General features: G+C 38.4%; 1 protein-coding gene across 6 annotated transcripts in view; it reads right to left on the bottom strand.

Moving 5' to 3' along the window:
* RAVER2 (ribonucleoprotein, PTB binding 2) overlaps positions 1-18019 on the bottom strand; it is a 104148-nt gene that overhangs the window by 53660 nt on the left and 32469 nt on the right. For all 6 annotated transcript variants that reach the window (XR_010114585.1, XM_063613312.1, XM_055234917.2 and 3 more), the window contains exon 3: positions 1458-1927. Coding sequence is in view for 5 of the 6 variants with exons in the window: in XM_063613312.1 (XP_063469382.1) it covers positions 1458-1927 (470 nt within the window). In the remaining variant the exon portion in view is untranslated. The remainder of the gene's footprint in view (positions 1-1457; positions 1928-18019) is intronic.

An 18019-nucleotide genomic window follows, 5' to 3' on the forward strand; every position in this document is an offset into this window, starting at 1 on the left:
ATAAAAAGTAGTTGGGCACAGTGATGTGGACTTGTAGTCCTAGCTACTTGGGAGGCTGAGACAAGAAGATCGCTTGAACCTAGGAGTGTGGGACTACTGTGGGCCATGATTCCAGCCTGGGCAATAGAGAAAGACTCTATCTCAAAAAAAATGTTAAAAATATATATCACTGCAAAATTTCACCCATATGTGGAAGCTTAAAAAGTTGATCTCATAGAAGTATAGTGTAGAATAGTGGATACTAAGGGCTGGGGCAATTTGTGTGGGGGCTTTGGGAGATATTGGTCAAAAGATGTAACATTTCAGTTAGATAAGAGAAATAGGTTCAAAAGATCTTTTGGACAACGTGATGACTACAGTTAATAACAACATACTGTATTCTTCAAAAATGCTACGAGAGTGGATGTTAAGTGTTCTTACCACAAAAATGCTAACTATGTGAGGTAATACATATGTTAAATAGCTCGATTTAGCCATTCTACAATGTATATATACTTCAAAACATGTTATACATGATAAATACAATTTTAACTGTCAACTTAAATAATAAATACATATATTTAATATACATAATATTAAATAATATATTTATTTATATACATATATAGATATGTACTCCAACTCCAAAATTTCTACTGCAATACTAGGAAATCAACAAATGTCTGATTAAAGAAAAAATGCAAAGGAGGAGAGGAAACAATAGAGGTAAGAGGAAAAGGAGCATGGATGGGAAGCGAGTGTGGTAAAAGGGAAAAGGGAGAAGGAAGAAATGGAGAGAAACGAGAAAAATAATTGATCAGTTGCTATCAAAACTCTGTAAGGAAAAGAGTTATATATAGTATATATATATTTATTAGAATGTATTTCATTTTACTATGATGAAGTGCTTGAAAAGTCTCGCCAGCGTTATCAGTTTTCAGGATCTTCTCTAGATGTCTCACCTACCGTGACCACATTAAGATAGAACTACACATTCCTTTTAAACTTCATAGTACTTTTCTATCCTCCATTATATCACTCTTCATATAGGATTTGCAATTATTTGCTTACTTGTCCATCTCTTCTACAAAATTGTGAGGTATTGAGATAGAGTATCTTTCCATTCTCTGCCTTTCTGACACTTGGCATAATGTCTGGCACACAGAAGATGGTAAATAAAAGTTGGATAGATAAATGGATCGATGGAAAAATTGTGGGACGAATGGATGGAATGAGGTGAATGAGTAAGCAATGGATTTGCTAAGGCATACTTAACTACATAACGATATACTTTGGCCCATAAACAAAGGAACTGATTTAAAATTTCCCACGAGATCAAAGTCTTCCCTACAGGATGATGCAGAATTAAACTTCCATTGTGTTAATCACACAGGTATGATAAATTTGTGAGTGTATGTAGATTAGATACATATGTATATATTTTTAAATATTTCCAATAATCTCTTAAAAATACATACCTGGCAAAACACAGGTTTATGGACACTGGAAAAAATTTGCAACAGCTCTTCTGAATCCCTGTAGTCACTGGGGAGTTTATCAATACAAAGGCACTTAGAATGAATGAGCTCTGAAGCCAATAGATTAACATCCATCCATTGTGCAAAGAGTGCTGATGCTCCCAACTGTTTACCCAATAGCTCCAGTCTAGCCTTTGCAGCAAAGTCCTTTTTCATGTATTCCACAAATCCATAGCCTTTGGAATGGCCAGTAACTTCGCTATAGACCAGAAAACATCTCTCAATATTTCCATAAGCACGAACAAGTTCTTCAAACTCCTCTGATGTAAAAGAAATGGGCAGGTTGGTAATACACAGCAAAGCATCTGTTGGCTGAAGCTGGACTATTAAGTCTTTTCCTCTAAAAGAATATTGATGAAACATCTGAATTGCATTCTGGGCTTGCTCCCCATTCAATAAGGTAACAAAAGCTGGAAGATAACAAAATGAATTAAAGAGTTTTCTAGGCCAGGGTTTTCAAATTGTTTGAAAACACAGTAAGAAATACATCTTACTTCTGTGACTTGGTACACATAAACATACAATTTTTTTCTGAAACAAAATTATGAGTTAATATCCCTAGTATATGCATGCGTTGTGACATTTTTTATTCTATTTCAGTGTGTTTTTTAATGCTGACACCTTCATTAAACAATTTCATCAACAGTAACCCAAAATAGAAAGCACAGGGATTATATTAGGGGTTTCACTGTAAAATCCTACGGTATTCTGGGGGGTTTTTGGCAATCTTTTCCAATCACACACATATTTGATTTCCTCCCACCCAAAAACCTGTGATATAAAATTTTATGAAGCCTTTATATAAAACTTCACCAAAATAAAAATGAAGTTACAAAATCTTTCTTTCCTCCTAGAAAGAGTTCTAAAAGATCCTATTTGACAGCAAGGACCTGAAAAAATGAAGGTACAACAAAAACATCAAAATGCATAAAGGAGGCCATTTCTTTCTCCAATTCATGTATATATTTCCTTAATATCAGATTAGATTGACATAACACAAAGACACTTATAATTTGGTACACTTCTGATGAATAATATCAAATGAAAAGGTTACAGGATTCTGACCTTAAGACAAGATGTTGAATATTCATAAAACAATAGTCTGTCCTGTCTATCTAATGAAGTTGTTCCAGCATCAAGCAACAAATGCATATGACAGTTTATATAACTGGAAAGATAATACAAATATAACATTCTAAATCAATGAAATATTATGTACATTCATATCTGGTAAAATTACATTTTAACCGTATCAATTTGTTTACCTTTTGTAATAAAAGAATATAAAAGGCTTTGAGCAATTTTATAGGAAAAGTTTAAAGCCCCCATTAAAAAAATACACAGCAATCCACAAATTACTGCGGTGGCTCACACTTGTAATCCCAGCACTTTGGGAGGCCGAGGCGGGCGGATCACGAGGTCAGGAGATCGAGACCATGGTGAAACCCCATCTCTACTAAAAATACAAAAAATTAGCCGGGCGTGGTGGCAGGCGCCTGTAGTCCCAGCTACTCAGAGAGGCTGAGGCAGGAGAATGGCGTGAACCTGGGAGGCGGAGCTTGCAGTGAGCCGAGATTGCGCCACTGCACTCCAGCCTGGGCGACAGAGCGAGACTCCGTCTCAAAAAAAAAAAAAAAAAAAAAAAAAAATTACAAATAAATTGCTCTCTACAAGTTCCTCTCCCTCTCCCTTTGAAACATATAGTGAAGTTACTCCATATGAACATTTAATTTACCCAAATTCAATTAGAACTGCATGACAATATGTTGTATACAGCAAATATGGATATAGCAAGAGACAGAGAAGTAATTTAAGTAGCATGGGCAATTCCGCCTGTCATTTCATTCAACTTCCCTACCCTCAATTGGTCTTAGTGCCATGCAGCTCTCAGAGTAAGAGCATCTCACCACACTAAGTGTGATGCTAACATTTAAAGAAACACATTTTTCATTTAACACATGTCCCACATGCAAGAAAACTATTGCCAAAGGAACAGCTAACTGTTCCAACATCTCTTTTCCAAAAAATGAGAAAAAAATGGCTTTACTGCCCTTATTAAGAGGCTATCTCTTAGTTTCTAACAACCTTTTTTAAAAGGCTTGATTTTGATTCTGTCTTTTTTCCTTATGCTGACATAAAATACCATTTAATTCTGTTTCCCTAAAACAAACAAACGAGCCAACAACAGTTTGTAAATACTGGTTATATTCTCATATCAGCCCATAAAATCTCAGGTCATATTTAACTTGAATTCTCAGGGCATTTGAACCTGTTAATCATTCCCTTTCTTAACTTTCTTTCTTTCTTTTTTTTTTTTTTTTTTGAGACAAGAGTCTGACTCTATTGCCCAGGCTGGAGTGCAGTGGTGCCAATCTCAGCTCACCACAACCTCTGCCTCCCAGGTTCAAGCGATTCTCTTGCTTCAGCCTCTCAAGTAGCTGGAACTACAGGGCCTGCCACCATGCCTGGCTAATTTTTGTATTTTTAGTAGAGACGGGGTTGTGCCTTGTTGGTCTCGAACTCCTGACCTCAAGTGATCCACCAACCTCAACCTCCCAAAGTGCTGGGATTATAGGCCTGAGCCACTGCACTAGGCCTTTCTTAACTTTCTTGACGTATTCTTTCTTGATTTGCTTCATAACTGTCCAAGCTCTTTCCTCTATTTCCTTTGCTAGCTCTTTCTCCTCCACTCACACCTGTAAGGTAGTACTCCTTGGGGCACCTTCCTGGCAGAGTCACACACAGTAATGGCTGTGTGGCCACATGTGTTACTCAATGTGTGGCCGCTGAATATCTTTTTTTCTCTCTACACCCTCTTCCTCTGGGGGCAATCACGCTCATTCCCATGTATTCTGTATCATGTGCCAGATTCCAAGTTTGGCACTGGAAATGTTTTGGTGGACAGAACAGGTAAGATCCCTTTCAACACAGAGCTCACAATCTAACAGGTAAAGCTAAACATTTAACAAAGAGTTACAAATGTGGTGTCACCAAAGGGGAAGTATGAGGGGCTATGAAAGCAATGAGCAAAATAATCTCATCTGAGGACTTGCAAAAGGCCTCCTATACCATTATACTCCCAAATCTATCTTTCTATAACCTTTAGTGCCACATATATCTTCATAATGACTCCCAAACATAACTCACAATTTTCATCCTATCTCTGCCAAAAAAACAAAAACAAAAACAAAACGATTAGGAAAAGAGGAAGTCAAATTGTCTCTGTTTGCAGATGACATGATTGTATATTTAGAAAACCCCATCATCTCAGCCCACAATTTCCTTAAGCTGATAAGCAACTTCAGCAAAGTCTCAGGATACAAAATCAATGTGGGAAAATCACAAGCATTCCTACACACCAATAACAGACAAACAGACAGCCAAATCATGAGGAAACTCCCATTCACAATTCCTACAAACAGAATAAAATACCTAGGAATACAACTTACAAGGGATGTGAAGGACCTCTTCAAGGAGAACTACAAACCACTGCTCAACGAAATAAGAGAGGACACAAACAAATGGAAAAACATTCCATGCTCATGGATAGGAAGAATCAAAATGGCCATACTGCCCAAAGTAATTTATAGATTCAATGCTATCCCCATCAAACTACCATTGACCTTCTTCACAGAATTGGAAAAAACTACTTTAAAGTTCATATGGAACCAAAAAAGAGCCCACACAGCCAAGATAATCCTAAGCAAAAAGAACAAAGCTGGAGGCATCATGCTACTTGACTTCAAACTACACTACAAGGCCATAGTAGCCAAAACAGCATGGTACTGGTACCAAAACAGATATACAGACCAATGGAACAGAACAGAGGCCTCAGACATAACACCACACATCTACAACCATCTGATCTTTGACAAACCTGCCAAAACAAGTGATGGGGAAAGGATTCCCTATTTAAGAAAGGGATTGGGAAAACTGGCTAGCCATAAGCAGAAAGCTGAAACTGGATCCCTTTCTTACACCTTATACAAAAATTAACTCAAGGTGGATAAAGACTTAAACGTAAGACCTAAAACCATAAAAGCCCTAGAAGAAAACCTAGGCAATACCATTCAGGACATAGGCATGGGCAAAGACTTCATGACTAAAACACCAAAAGCAACGGCAACAAAAGCCAAAATTGACAAATGGGATCTAATTAAACTAAAGAGCTTCTGCACAGCAAAAGAAATTATCAGCAGAGTGAATAGTCAACCTACAGAATGGGAGAAAATTTTTGCAATCTATCCATCTGACAAAGGGCTAGTATATCCAGAATCTACAAAAAACTTAAACAAATTTACAAGAAAAAAACAACCCCATCAAAAAGTGAGCAAAGGGTATGAACAGACACTTCTCAAAAGAAGACATTTATGCAGCCAACAGACACATGAAAAAATGCTCATCATCACTGGTAATCAGAGAAATGCAAATCAAAACCACAATGAGATACCATCTCATACCAGTTAGAATGGCAATCATTAAAAAGTCAGGAAACAACAGATGCTGGAGAGGATGTGGAGAAATAAGAATGCTTTTACACTGTTGGTGGGAGTGTAAATTAGTTCAACCATTGTGAAAGACAGTTTGGTGATTCCTCAAGGATCTGGAACTAGAAATATCATTTGACCTAGCAATCCCATTACTGGGTATATACCCAAATGATTATAAATCATTCTACTATAAAGACACATGTGCACATATGTTTATTGCTGCACTATTTACAATAGCAAAGACTTGGATCCAACCCAAATGTCCATCAATGATAGACTGGATTAAGAAAATGTGGCACATATACACCATGGAATACTATGCAGCAATAAAAAAGGATGAGTTCATGTCCTTTGCAGGGATATGGATGAAGCTGGAAACCATCATTCTCAGCAAACTAACACAAGAACAGAAAACCAGGGGTGGAGCCAAGATGGCCGAATAGGAACAGCTCCGGTCTCCAGCTCCCAGCCTGAGCGACACAGAAGACGGGTGATTTCTGCATTTCTGCTTGAGGTACCGGTTTCATCTCACTAGGGAGTGCCTAACAGTGGGTGCAGGACAGTCGGTGAGGCGCACTGTGCGCGAGCCGAAGCAGGGCGAGCCATTGCCTCACTCGGGAAGCGCAAGGGGTCAGGGAGTCCCCTTTCCTAGTCAAAGGGGTAACAGACGGCACCTGGAATATCGGGTCAGTCCCACCCTAATACTGCGCTTTTCCAACGGGCCTGGAAAAAGGCACACTGGGAGATTGTGTCCCGCACCTGGCTCGGACGGTCTTATGCCCACGGAGTCTCGCTGATTGCTAGCACAGCAGTCTGAGATCAAGCGGCAAGGCAGCAGCGAGGCTGGGGGAGGGGCGCCCGCCATTGCCCAGGCTTGCTTAGGTAAACAAAGCAGCCAGGAGCTCCAACTGGGTGGAGCCCACCACAGCTCAAGGAGGCCTGCCTGCCTCTGTAGGCTCCACCTCTGGGGGCAGGGCACAGACAAACAAAAAGTCAGCAGGAACCTCCACAGACTTAAATGTCCCTGTCTGACTGACAGCTTTGAAGAGAGTAGTGGTTCTCCCAGCATGCAGCTGGAGATCTGAGAATGGACAGACTGCCTCCTAAAGTGGGTCCCTCACCCCTGAGCAGCCTAACTGGGAGGCACCCCCCCAGTAGGGACAGACTGACACCTCACTTGGCTGGGTACTCCTCTGAGACAAAACTTCCAGAGGAACTATCAGACAGCTGAATTTGTGGTCTCACGAAAATCCGCTGTTCTGCAGCCACCGCTGCTGACACCCAGCCAAACAGGGTCTGGAGCGGACCTCTAGTAAACTCCAACAGACCTGCAGCTGAGGGTCCTGTCTGTTAGAAGGAAAACTAACAAACAGAAAGGACATCCACACCAAAAACCCATCTGTACATCACCATCATCAAAGACCAAAAGTAGATAAAACCACAAAGATGGGGAAAAAACAGAGCAGAAAAACTGGAAACTCTAAAAAGCAGAGCACCTCTCCTCCTCCAAAGGAACGCGGTTCCTCACCAGCAACGGAACAAAGCTGGATGGAGGATGACTTTGACGAGTTGAGTGAAGAAGGCTTCAGACGATCAAACTACTCTGAGCTACGGGAGGAAATTCAAAACAATAGCAAAGAAGTTAAAAACTTTGAAAAAAAATTAGAAGAATGGATAACTAGAATAACCAATGGAGAGAAGGGCTTCAAGGAGCTGATGGAGCTGAAAGCCAAGTTTCGAGAACTATGCGAAGATTGCAGAAGCCTCAGTAGCAGATGCGATCAACTGGAAGAAAGGGTATCAGTGATGGAAGATGAAATGACTGAAATGAAGCGAGAAGGGAAGTTTAGAGAAAAAAGAATAAAAAGAAATGAACAAAGCCTCCAAGAAATTTGGGACTATGTGAAAAGACCAAACCTACGTCTGATTGGTGTACCTGAAAATGATGGGGAGAATGGAACCAAGTTGGAAAACACTCTGCAAGATATTATCCAGGAGAACTTCCCCAATCTAGCAAGGCAGGCCAGCATTCAGATTCAGGAAATACAGAGAACGCCACAAAGATACTCCTCGAGAAGAGCAACTCCAAGACACATAATTATCAGATTCACCAAAGTTGAAATGAAGGAAAAAATGTTAAGGGCAGCCAGAGAGAAAGGTCAGGTTACCCACAAAGGGAAGCCCATCAGACTAACAGCTGATCTCTCAGCAGAAACTCTACAAGCCAGAAGAGAGTGGGGGCCGATATTCAACATTCTTAAAGAAAGGAATTTTCAACCCAGAATTTCATATCCAGCCAAACTAAGCTTCATAAGTGAAGGAGAAATAAAATACTTTACAGACAAGCAAACGCTGAGTGATTTTGTCACCACCAGGCCTGCCCTAAAAGAGCTCCTGAAGGAAGCACTAAACATGGAAAGGAACAACCGGTACCAGCCACTGCAAAAACATGCCAAATTGTAAAGACCATCGAGGCTAGGAAGAAACTGCATCAACTAACGAGCAAAATAACCAACTAACATCATAATGACAGGATCAGATTCACACATAACAATATTAACGTTAAATGTAAATGGGCTAAATGCTCCAATTAAAAGACACGGACTGGCAAACTGGATAAGGAGTCAGGACCCATCAGTGTGCTGTATTCAGGAAACCCACCTCACGTGCAGAGAAACACATAGACTCAAAATAAAGGGATGGAGGAAGATCTATCAAGCAAATGGAAAACAAAAAAAGGCAGGGGTTGCAATCCTAGTCTCTGATAAAATAGACTTTAAACCAACAAAGATCAAAGGAGACAAAGAAGGCCATTACATAATGGTAAAGGGATCAATTCAACAAGAAGAGCTAACTATCCTAAATATATATGCACCCAACACAGGAGCACCCAGATTCATAAAGCAAGTCCTCAGTGACCTACAAAGGGACTTAAACTCCCACACAATAATGGGAGATTTTAACACCCCACTGTCAACATTAGACAGATCAACGAGACAGAAAGTTAACAAAGATATCCAGGAATTGAACTCAGCTCTACACAAAGTGGACCTAATAGCCATCTACAGAACTCTCCACCCCAAATCAACAGAATATACATTTTTTTCAGCACCACACCACACCTATTCCAAAATTGACCACATAGTTGGAAGTAAAGCTCTCCTCAGCAAATGTAAAAGAACAGAAATTATAACAAACTGTCTCTCAGACCACAGTGCAATCAAACTAGAACTCAGGATTAAGAAGCTCACTCAAAACCGCTCAACTACATGGAAACTGAACAACCTGCTCCTGAATGACTATTGGGTACATAATGAAATGAAGGCAGAAATAAAGATGTTCTTTGAAACCAACGAGAACAAAGACACAACATACCAGAATCTCTGGGACATGTTCAAAGCAGTGTGTAGAGGGAAATGTATAGCACTAAATGCCCACAAGAGAAAGCAGGAAAGATCCAGAACTGACACTCTAAGATCACAATTAAAAGAACTAGAAAAGCAAGAGCAAACACTTTCAAAAGCTAGCAGAAGGCTAGAAATAACTAAAATCAGAGCAGAACTGAAGGAAATAGAGACACAAAAAACCCTTCAAAAAATTAATGAATCCAGGAGCTGGTTTTTTGAAAAGATCAACAAAATTGATAGACTGCTAGCAAGACTAATAAAGAAGAAAAGAGAGAAGAATCAAATAGATGCAATAAAAAATGAAAAAGGGGATATCACCACCGATCCCACAGAAATACAATCTACCATGAGAGGATACTACAAACACCTCTATGCAAATAAACTAGAAAATCTAGAAGAAATGGATAAATTCCTCGACAAATACACCCTCCCAAGACTAAACCAGGAAGAAGTTAAATCTCTGAATAGACCAATAACAGGTTCTGAAATTGTGGCAATAATCAATAGCTTACCAACCAAAAAGAATCCAGGGCCTGATGGATTCACAGCTGAATTCTACCAGAGGTACAAGGAGGAACTGGTACCATTCCTTCTGAAACTATTCCAATCAATAGAAAAAGAGGAAATCCTCCCTAACACATTTTATGAAGCCAGCATCATCCTGATACCAAAGCCTGGCAGAGACATAACCAAAAAAGGGAATTTCAGACCAATATCCTTGATGAACATTGATGCAAAAATCCTCAATAAAATACTGGCAAACCAAATCCAGCAGCACATCAAAAAGCTTATCCACCATGATCAAGTGGGCTTCATCCCTGGGATGCAAGGCTGGTTCAACATACGCAAATCAATAAATGTAATCCAGCATATAAACAGAACCAAAGACAAAAACCACATGATTATCTCAATAGATGCAGAAAAGGCCTTTGACAAAATTCAACAACCTTCATGCTAAAAACTCTCAATAAATTAGGTATTGATGGGATGTATCTCAAAATAATAAGAGCTATCTACGACAGACCCACAGCCCATATCATACTGAATGGGCAAAAACTGGAAGCATTCCCTCTGAAAACTGGCACAAGACAGGGATGCCCTCTCTCACCGCTCCTATTCAACATAGTGCTGGAAGTTCTGGCCAGAGCAATCAGGCAGGAGAAGGAAATAAAGGGTATTCAATTAGGAAAAGAGGAAGTCAAATTGTCCCTGTTTGCAGATGACATGATTGTATATCTAGAAAACCCCATTGTCTCAGCCCAAAAATCTCCTTAAGCTGATTAGCAACTTCAGCAAAGTCTCAGGATACAAAATCAATGTACAAAAATCACAAGCATTCTTGTACACCAATCACAGACAAACAGAGAGCCAAATCATGAGTGAACTCCCATTCACAATTGCTTCAAAGAGAATAAAATACCTAGGAATCCAATTTACAAGGGATGTGAAGGACCTCTTCAAGGAGAACTACAAACCACTGCTCAATGAAATAAAAGAGGATACAAACAAATGGAAGAACATTCCATGCTCATGGGTTGGAAGAATCAATATCGTGAAAATGGCCATACTGCCCAAGGTAATTTATAGATTCAATGCCATCCCCATCAAGCTACCAATGACTTTCTTCACAGAATTGGAAAAAACTACTTTCAAGTTCATATGGAACCAAAAAAGAGCCCGCATCGCCAAGTCAATCCTAAGCCAAAAGAACAAAGCTGGAGGCATCACGCTACCTGACTTCAAATTATACTACAAGGCTACAGAAACCAAAACAGCATGGTACTGGTACCAAAACAGAGACATAGATCAATGGAACAGAACAGAGCCCTCAGAAATGATGCCGCATATCTACAACTATCTGATCTTTGACAAACCTGACAAAAACAAGAAATGGAGAAAGGATTCCCTATTTAATAAATGGTGCTGGGAAAACTGGCTAGCCATATGTAGAAAGCTGAAACTGGATCCCTTCCTTACACCTTATACAAAAATTAATTCAAGATGGATTAAAGACTTATATGTTAGACCTAAAACCATTAAAATCCTACAAGAAAACCTAGGCAATACCATTCAGGACATAGGCGTGGGCAAGGACTTCATGTCGAAAACACCAAAAGCAATGGCAACGAAAGCCAAAATTGACAAATGGGATCTAATTAAACTAAAGAGCTTCTGCACAGCAAAAGAAACTACCATCAGAGTGAACAGGCAACCTACACAATGGGAGAAAATTTTTGCAACCTACTCATCTGACAAAGGGCTAATATCCAGAATCTACAATGAACTCAAACAAGTTTACAAGAAAAAAACAAACAACCCCATCAAAAAGTGGGCAAAGGACATGAACAGACACTTCTCAAAAGAAGACATTTATGCAGCCAAAAAACACATGAAGAAATGCTCCTCATCACTGGCCATCAGAGAAATGCAAATCAAAACCACAGTGAGATACCATCTCACACCAGTTAGAATGGCCATCATTAAAAAATCAGGAAACAACAGGTGCTGGAGAGGATGTGGAGAAATAGGAACACTTTTACACTGTTGGTGGGACTGTAAACTAGTTCAACCATTGTGGAAGTCAGTGTGGTGATTCCTCAGGGATCTAGAACTAGAAATACCATTTGACCCAGCCATCCCATTACTGGGTATATACCCAAAGGACTATAAATCATGCTTCTATAAAGACACATGCACACGTATGTTTATTGCGGCACTATTCACAATAGCAAAGAGTTGGAACCAACCCAAATGTCCAACAATGATAGACTGGATTAAGAAAATGTGGCACATATACACCATGGAATACTATGCAGCCATAAAAAATGATGAGTTCGTGTCCTTTGTAGGGACATGGATGAAACTAGAAAACATCATTCTCAGTAAACTATCGCAAGGACAAAAAACCAAACACTGCATGTTCTCACTCATAGGTGGGAATTGAACAATGAGAACTCATGGACACAGGAAGGGGAACATCACGCTCCGGGGACTGTTGTGGGGTGGGGGGAGGGGGGAGGGACAGCATTAGGAGATACACCTAATGCTAAATGACGAGTTAATGGGTGCAGGAAATCAACATGGCACGTGGATACATATGTAATAAACCTGCACATTGTGCACATGTACCCTAAAACCTAAAGCATAAAAAAAAAAAAAAAGAAATCCTACCTATAAGAACACTGGAGATGAAAAAAAAGAAAAAAAAAAAAAAAAACAGAAAACCAAACACCACATGTTCTCATTGATAAGTGGGAGCTGTACAATGAGAACAAATGGACACAGGGAGGGGAACATCACACACTGGGGCCTGTTGCAGGGTGTAGTGGGGGAGGGATAGCATTAGGAGAAATACCTAATGTAGATGACAGGTTGATGGGTACAGCAAACCACCATGGCACATGTATACCTATGTAACAAACCTGCACGTTCTGCACATTTACCCCAGAACTTTAAGTATATTAAGAAAAAAATCCTAATACTTCTCATCTTCTTTTATTTCCTATTTTAGCGGTCACACAACACTCACAAATCGGGAACCTGGGAATTAACCTAGACTGTGTCTCCCTCATTTCCCATATAAAAGGAATCCTCAAATTCCACCCGTCTAATAGGTCTTGAATCCATCCCCCTTTCTTCACTCCTCTAGCTTTTTTTTAATCCTTTCTCCATAGTGACAATAAAGTGATCTCTAAAAAACAGAAGTTTAATTGTGCCTATTTACTGCCTTAAATGCAAGGGTTTGCTATTACTCACAAAAAAAGCCAAGTGCCAGATTGGTAATCATGCTCTACAATGCCCGTTATATCTAACTCCAGCCTCGTTAACTGCCATACTTCCTCCCTTCCCCAACAGCTCTTTATTCTCCAAGAACACTGAAATATTTGTAGTTCCCTGTAGAGAGCCAGTTATTTCAGGTATCCATATATTACACATTTAATTCCCCTGCCTATAAGATCACTCCCCATACCTTAGGATACCTAGAACCTTTTAGCTGATTTTCAAATTCAGTCTATGCATTACTCCATCATGATCTCCAAGAAGCTTCCCTGATCCTCTCTTATAGTTAGAGTTAACCATTCTTTATTTTTTTATACCTCTCTATCTTGAACATTGCTTGGATTATTGCAGAGATCACATCACATTGTAATCTTAGATGCCTGCTACCTTACTAAACTATGAGCTCCCTAATTCCACCAACTATCATGGTGCATGATATATGGTAGAAGCTTTGTGTCAGATGAATGAATAAATAAATGCATATACAAATCAACTAATAATTTAAAAACTGAAAATCTTTTTCCTTTTCTTAGGTATCTGCATTTGATCAACTTAGGTTTTATGGAAGAATTTAAATAACATAATGAAACAAATTTAAAAGTTCAGGCAGTAGGGAAAGGAGGTCACATTTTCTGTTCTATAGCTTCTTCCATGTTTTTCCAAGACCACAAATTCTCTAAAATAATAAAAAATAAAAAATTTCACATACTAGTTCTCATGGAAATGGTAGATGTCACTCTACAGAGAAAAGGCTGTAAGGGAATTTGGGATTAATTATATTACTATTTTCCTTGTGAAATTTAAATATCCCAAAATTGGTCCCGATTCTTTTAAAAGTCATTGCATGGTCTACTATTTAGTTTATTATTGGGTCTAATTTGAAGGCAAGCATGTGCCAAAACTTTTTCCCCTAATGTATCCTATTTTACTATAATAATTTCCTCATATCTACCATAAAAAGCTCTGGTTGCAAGGTTATAGTTTAGAATTGTAACCATCTTTTATCAATTGAGTTATTAATTATATCTGTTTCCACAAATACCACTGTAGGTTCCAAAATCCAAGGCAAAATCATTTAATACAATTAATGATTTCTGTGTGTGTGATTTTAACAGGTGATTTAAGGTCTTTTACAGTATACATCTTTAACTTATCACAGTCAGTTGTCAAACGGTACCACACCACTTCATTTACTGTATAAGAGACTTCAAACAGTGCAATCCCACACTGACTTCCACAATGGTTGAACTAGTTTACAGTCCCACCAACAGCGTCAAAGTGTTCCTATTTCTCCACATCCTCTCCAGCACCTGTTGTTTCCTGACTTTTTAATGATGGCCATTCTAACTGGTGTGAGATGGTATCTCACTGTGGTTTTGATTTGCATTTCTCTGATGGCCAGTGATGATGAGCATTTTTTCATGTGTTTTTTGGCTGCATAAATGTCTTCTTTTGAGAAGTGTCTGTTCACGTCCTTTGCCCACTTTTTGATGGGGTTGTTTTTTTTTTCTTGTAAATTTGTTTGAGTTCATTGTAGATTCTGGATATTAGCCCTCAGGGATCTAGAACTAGAAATACCATTTGACCCAGCCATCCCATTACTGGGTATATACCCAAAGGACTATAAATCATGCTGCCATAAAGACACATGCACACGTATGTTTATTGCGGCAGTATTCACAATAGCAAAGAGTTGGAATCAACCCAAATGTCCAACAACGACAGACTGGATTAAGAAAATGTGGCACATATACACCATGGAATACTATGCAGCCATAAAAAATGATGAGTTCATGTCCTTTGTAGGGACATGGATGAAACTGGAAAACATCGTTCTCAGTAAACTATCGCAAGGACAAAACACCAAACACCGCATGTTCTCACTCAGAGGTGGGAATTGAACAATGAGAACTCATGGGCATAGGAAGGGGAACATCACACTCTGGGGACTGTTGTGGGGTGGGGGGAGGGGGGAGGGACAGCATTAGGAGATATAGCTAATGCTAAATGACCAGTTAATGGGTGCAGCAAAACAACATGGCACATGGATACATATGTAACAAACCTGCACATTGTGCACATGTACCCTAAAACCTAAAGTATAATAATAAAAAAATTAAAAAAATAAAAAAAATTAAAAAAAAGAAAATGTACTCCATTCCTATGCCCCTGACAAGATAGAGGAGAAAATGAAAGCAGTTTCTCCTACCATGCTCTCACAACACAGATCACTTCTGACACCAGACGTGGAGACTGATTTGAGTAATAATAAAACTCAGGTCTTGCACAAAAAAACAAACAAACAAAAAACAGTGCAATCCCATTTCTCCTCTCCCAGCCTTTGTATTATTGCTGTTACACATTTTATTTCTACATGTGTTACAAATATCACAATGTAATGTTATTATTTTTGCTTTTAACAATTATACTTTTAAAAGATTTTAATATTAAGAAAAAAGTCTTTACCCACATAATGACCATATCACGTATTCATCATTTTGTTAGGTAGGTCCAGATTTCCATCTATAATTTTCTTCCTGCTTGTAGGACTTCCTTAAGTATTTCTTATAGTGCAAGTCTAATGATGATGATTCTTTTAACTTTTGTATGACTGAAAAACATCTCTATTTCATCACTGTTTTTGAAAGATATTTTCAACAGGTAAAGAATTCTATGTGGACCCGTTGTGTTTTTGTTTCTTTTGGTAAAGAATGAAAAGATGTTACCCTACAGTCCTTTCAATTGTGTTGTTTCCAAGATCTATGGTCATCTTAATCTTTGTCCTGCTAAATGTATTAATGATGTATACTTTTTTTCTGGCTGCTTTTAAGACACTCTACCACTAACCGTAAGCAATTTGATTACAACGTACCCTGTAGTTTTCCTCATGCTTTTGTACTTGAAGTTGGTTGAGCTCTGTGGATTTCTGGGATTAACATTTTCATCAAAATTTTAAAACTTTTCAGCTACTAATTCTTTAATTTTTTTTAACTATTCCTACCCCCAGGGACTCTAATTGCTCTTGAAGCTGTCCCACAGTTCACTGATACTCTGTTCATGTTTTACAGTCTTTTTTCTGTATTTCATTTTGGATCATTTACATCACTGTTTTCAAGTTCACTAATTTTTTCTTCCACAATGTCTATTCTGCCATTAATCCTATCCAGTGTATTTCATGTCAGATGTTGTAATTTTCAACTCCAGATGTTTGATTTGGATAATATATCTTCCAAGTCTCTATTTACCATGCTCAATCTCTACTATAACTTATTATACATATGGAACACTATTATAAAAACTGGTTTAATGTCCATTTTTATTAATTCATCTGTGTCGATTCTACGCCAGTTTTGATTGATTTTTGTCCTCGTTATACATTAGGTTTTCCTGCTTCTTCATCATGTCTGCTACTTTTTCATTGGATGTCTGACATCATAAATTTCACTTTGTTGGGTGTCAGATGTTTTTGACGCATACAAATATTCTTGAGTTTTGTTCCAGGATGTGGTTAAGTGATGAGGAAGCACTTTGATCCGTTCTGGTCTTGTTTTTAAGTTTTGTTAGGTAGGACAAGAGCATCATTGGTCTCAGGTTAATTTTTCCCATTCCTGAGCAAAAACTTTCAGATTATTACTTCTGATGCCCCATGAATTATGAGGTTTATCATCCTGACTAGTGGGAATAGCACTATTCCTGGCTCTGTGTGAGCTGTGAAGGCTGTTACCTCTAATTCCGTTGTCAATATCTGTATCATTGAAATTGTGCACACCTATGACTCAGAGCTTCAGTTATGGAGAAACAGTTGAAATGCATATTAGTAGTCAACTAAATGGCTATTCATTGCATCACTGTTTGAACTACTGGGAAAGGTAAAGCTTCCTGCATGCCAGTCAGTAACAAATACATTAATCATAATAAATTCACATGATAATTATATGTAGTAGCTTAAATCAACGAACCTGAGTTATATATATCAATGTGGAAAGATCTGAAAAACAAAGTTGAGTTAACCCAAAAAAAGCAAGTTGCTAAATGAAATATACATTAGAATACCATTTATGAAAAGCTTAAAACAGAGACTACCATTAATTATATATATGTATATATGGTAAAATTACAGGTTAGTCAAGATACTGTGGTAACAAACTTCTGCACAATCTCAACGGCATAACAAAACAAAAGGCTTTCTTCTGATTCATGCTGCATATTCCATGCTGAAGGTAAGGAAGGAAGGACGTTTTGCTCATTATAGTCACTCTGTCACCTTCCCCAATTACTTTAGCACAGGGAAGTGCAATTACATTTAGCACTGTGAAAGAATGTGATTTAGCAGGAAATCACATGCTGGCTCTGAAATCTTTCACCTGGAAGGGATACATGTCATTTCCACTCTCACTTCATTCATCAACAAGCAAATCACAAGTCCACTCTCAACTTCAAAGAGGCGCAGGTAAGTACTATCTTACCTTGTGCTCAGAAGAAAAAGAACAAGAATTTGTGAGCAGCTTTAATGGCTATCAAAATGTAACTGCATAAATTGGAAAATATGCACCAAATTCATCAGTGCCTGCCCCTAGACCAGGAGGCTGGGAGGGAATGGAATCAGAGTAGTAGAAACTGAATTTCATCTTTATCTGTAAATGTTCCTTTTTACCACTTTTTTTTAATCTGAAGAAATTCAACAGATCTACATGAGGGCTCTAGCTATGTACATACTTTCTAAAGACAAAATATTACCATTTGATAATTTGGGAGTGGATGTGTACATAGTGATTACATTATCCTCCATAATTTATTTTTAGTCTCAAAAGGATGGTTTTAAACA

This window comes from Symphalangus syndactylus, chromosome 19 (genome assembly GCF_028878055.3).
Source record: "Symphalangus syndactylus isolate Jambi chromosome 19, NHGRI_mSymSyn1-v2.1_pri, whole genome shotgun sequence".
Classification (NCBI taxonomy): domain Eukaryota; kingdom Metazoa; phylum Chordata; class Mammalia; order Primates; family Hylobatidae; genus Symphalangus; species Symphalangus syndactylus.